Source organism: Austrofundulus limnaeus, unplaced genomic scaffold (assembly GCF_001266775.1).
Source record: "Austrofundulus limnaeus strain Quisiro unplaced genomic scaffold, Austrofundulus_limnaeus-1.0 Scaffold437, whole genome shotgun sequence".
In the NCBI taxonomy this organism is placed as follows: domain Eukaryota; kingdom Metazoa; phylum Chordata; class Actinopteri; order Cyprinodontiformes; family Rivulidae; genus Austrofundulus; species Austrofundulus limnaeus.
Window position 1 is genome coordinate 461,451 of NW_013952839.1, and position 3,174 is coordinate 464,624.

Sequence of the window (3,174 nt, forward strand, 5' to 3'; positions counted from 1 at the left end):
ATTTATTTTTGCCGTATGTATTTTATTTTATCTTTTGCAGTAGACCTCCTCAGGAAATTCTTTACCAATTTTGGCTTCAGTACAGAATCACTGACTCCATTAAAAGCTGTTGGTTTTTATTTATATTTTACAAGGAATCACAGGAAATAAAAAGTTAATACAAGTTATTTTTTAATCAAGCTGTGCTCATAAAAAGTAAAGGTCATCAGCTGCACACGTTGCTGTGAGAAGGTTTTTATCGAATGTCTTCAGATGACTCACCTCCCACTCTACACCCCCCCCCCCAACTGTAAACTTCCAACCTGCTCTGTTTCCATAAACAATGTTGGCACAGCCCCCTTAACCCACCGACTCACTGCAGTGGTAAACAGGGAAACATGTCCTGCAAACAAATCCTAATCTGTCGTGCTTTTGAGAAATCTGGCCTCAGAGAAACTATTTGCATTGATCAAAATTCATTTGCCTTTTCTCCAATTCTTCTGCATTTCATTTCCCCGACCTAGTTTGTGTTGAATCATGGTGGGAAAAGTTGGATTTATTTATTATTTATATACGGAAATTGATATTTTTCACTTTTGAAAACACCATCATCATCATCATCAAACAGTTCTGATTTAAAAKTAACATGCAGATGCTGCTGCAGCTACAAGCAGATCTCTCTTTATTTTCCACCCAACATGGAGCGACTCGCTTTGTGTGTGTTAATTTATATACACTGTTAGCAAATATCTCATTAAACACTGAATCAATTTTTATGAAACTCTCAGAAAAAAACACCTTCTTTAGAAATCTACAACTGATTAACTTATAGAGTGACCCTAATTCAAGATGGCCACCRCAGGAAAACAATTTTAAACTCACAAAAATGTGATAAAATAGTAAATTTTACACCTTTTGTGGAAAATGTTTGGTGTGGTAGTAGCTGAGACTGAGCCTCAATTTAAGCCTTGCATTCTAACTGTATGAGCAATCAGCCTAAAGCTTTGTCATCACATGACTCAACATGGTCTGTTAGCAAAAAAGCTCATGAAGCACTGGATGGATTTAAACAAAACTTGCACTAAGCTGTCATTAGCTGTACATCTACAAGTGAAAACCTTTGAAAGTTATCTCAATTCAAAATGACCACCACAGTCAAATGACCATACAAAATACAYAAATGACTGTAGCTCAGTCAAATTTACAGATATTGTGTTAAAGTTTAGCATTGTTGTAGCAGAGCATTATTCTTACACTTTTAGCATTGTGTTACATGTTTACTTAAAACCATGGCTATAGCTGTTGGAATCAATACGTTTTGTCTGTTAGTAAAATATCTCATCAACCACTGGACTAATTTCAATAAAACTTTTAGGAAAATATTTATGGAATGTCCATCTGTAATTGATTTATTTCTAGGATTGACCCAATTTAAGATGGATGCCACAGAGAGTTAAACTTAGCAAACACAAAAATGACTTTACAACAGCAATTTTTTACAGATATTGAGCTAAATTTTGATGTGAGAGTCTGAAAGTCCCATCAAATGCTTTGGCACTACAGGTTATACAAAAGTAAAAAGACATAAAACAAGAGCTGGTATTATGATATGTTTGAGATTAACATAAACAACTGTATTCTATGACATAAATTGATCTGCAACTCTGACATGAAAGGCAGCAGATGATTTTCATCAAGTAGTTGTTACATTTTTTATTGAAAAAAAATAAAAGCAAATAATTGTAATGTTTATGGCCAAAGGATGGCATGACTTTTTTATATCAATTGCAGAATTGGTCATAAAAATTAATATAAACTTTTATGTTTTTTTTTATTTTATTCTATGATTTTGAAATGATTCCGCTGTTGGAAAGTTAAAAAGAAAATGATAATCTAACAAATCATTTGTATTTTTAAAGATCTACTGGCAAAATAATCCACCATCACGTGAATTCAAACGTTTGAAGCATAAAAAGTTTTTGGAAACGTTTTGAGGAAATACTTCATGCTTTAATCAGACAGAAACCCAGAGTTACTCCTTCTAAACTCCTCAGGTTTCCCTGAAACATAAAGCCTAACATGTAAATGTGAATGAGTCCCGCTCACCTTGTGTCTGCAAACAGATGAGAAGAAGCAGAAAAGTCCGTCTCGTGTCAGGTTTCATCTCTGCCYCTGTCCGGATTGGATAATCTGGTTTTTAAACTAGCAGGAAAACAGTCGCTTTAACTGATGAGTGAAGAAAAAAATGGCATGAAACAAAAAGGAACCCTTCTCTCCCCCGRTGCTGTCCCTCTCGCTGTGGCGCTGCGCTCACACTCGACAGGATCCGAACTTGACTCGGTTCGTCCCGCCCCTCGGAGAGCTTCCCGCTGACGCACAGATTCACATGCAGGGTGGGATTTAGATCCCGCGACTGAGAGAATGAAAACATCCCTGAAGCTAAAAATCAACAGTTAARTACAGAAACCAGTTTTCTTGTAAACTCTGAGCTTCAAGCGTTTAGTGATTTTACAAACAGTTTATTTCCCTCAGAATCTGACCGGGACTGAGTTCTGTGGAGTTTCTAGATCATGTSAAACATAAGAAAACTTGTGTTAAAGTGTGGACAGATGAGAGAATGATTGTAGACTGATGTGGGACTGAATGTGGACAGATGTGGGACAACGTGTGGACAGATGTGAGACTGAATATGGACAGATGTGGACAAAGTGTGAACAGATGTGTGACTGAGTGTGGACAGATGTGGAACAAAATGTGGACAGATGTGGGACAAAATGTGGACAGATGTGGGGAAAAGTGTGGAAAATGTGGGACTGAGTGTGGACAGATGTGGGACTGAGTGTGGGACAAATATGGGACAAAGTGTGGAGAGATGTGGGACTGAATGTGGACAGATCTGGACAAAGTGTGGACAGAAGTAGGACTGAGTGTGGGACAGATATGGGACAAAGTGTGGACAGAAGTGGGACTGAGTGTGGGACAGATATGGGACAAAGTGTGGACAGAAGTGGGACTGAGTGTAGGACAGATATGGGACAAAGTGTGGACATATGTGGGACAAAGTGTGGACAGAAGTGGGACTGAGTGTGGATAGATGTGAGACACAGGGTGGACAGATGTGAGACACAAGGTGGACAGATGTGAGACACAAGGTGGACAGATGTGAGACACAAGGTGGACAGATGTGAGACACAA

The 3,174-nt window shown here is 38.1% G+C and overlaps 1 protein-coding gene across 1 annotated transcript in view; it reads right to left on the minus strand.

Moving 5' to 3' along the window:
* The window catches only part of LOC106529327 (neuronal acetylcholine receptor subunit alpha-3), a 16,183-nt gene extending 13,890 nt beyond the window's left edge, over positions 1–2,293 (minus strand). The window contains exon 1 of the mRNA XM_014024723.1: positions 2,086–2,293. Within this exon, the coding sequence (XP_013880177.1) occupies positions 2,086–2,143 (58 nt within the window). The 5' untranslated portion in view covers positions 2,144–2,293. The remainder of the gene's footprint in view (positions 1–2,085) is intronic.
* Positions 2,294–3,174: the final 881 nt, after the last annotated feature.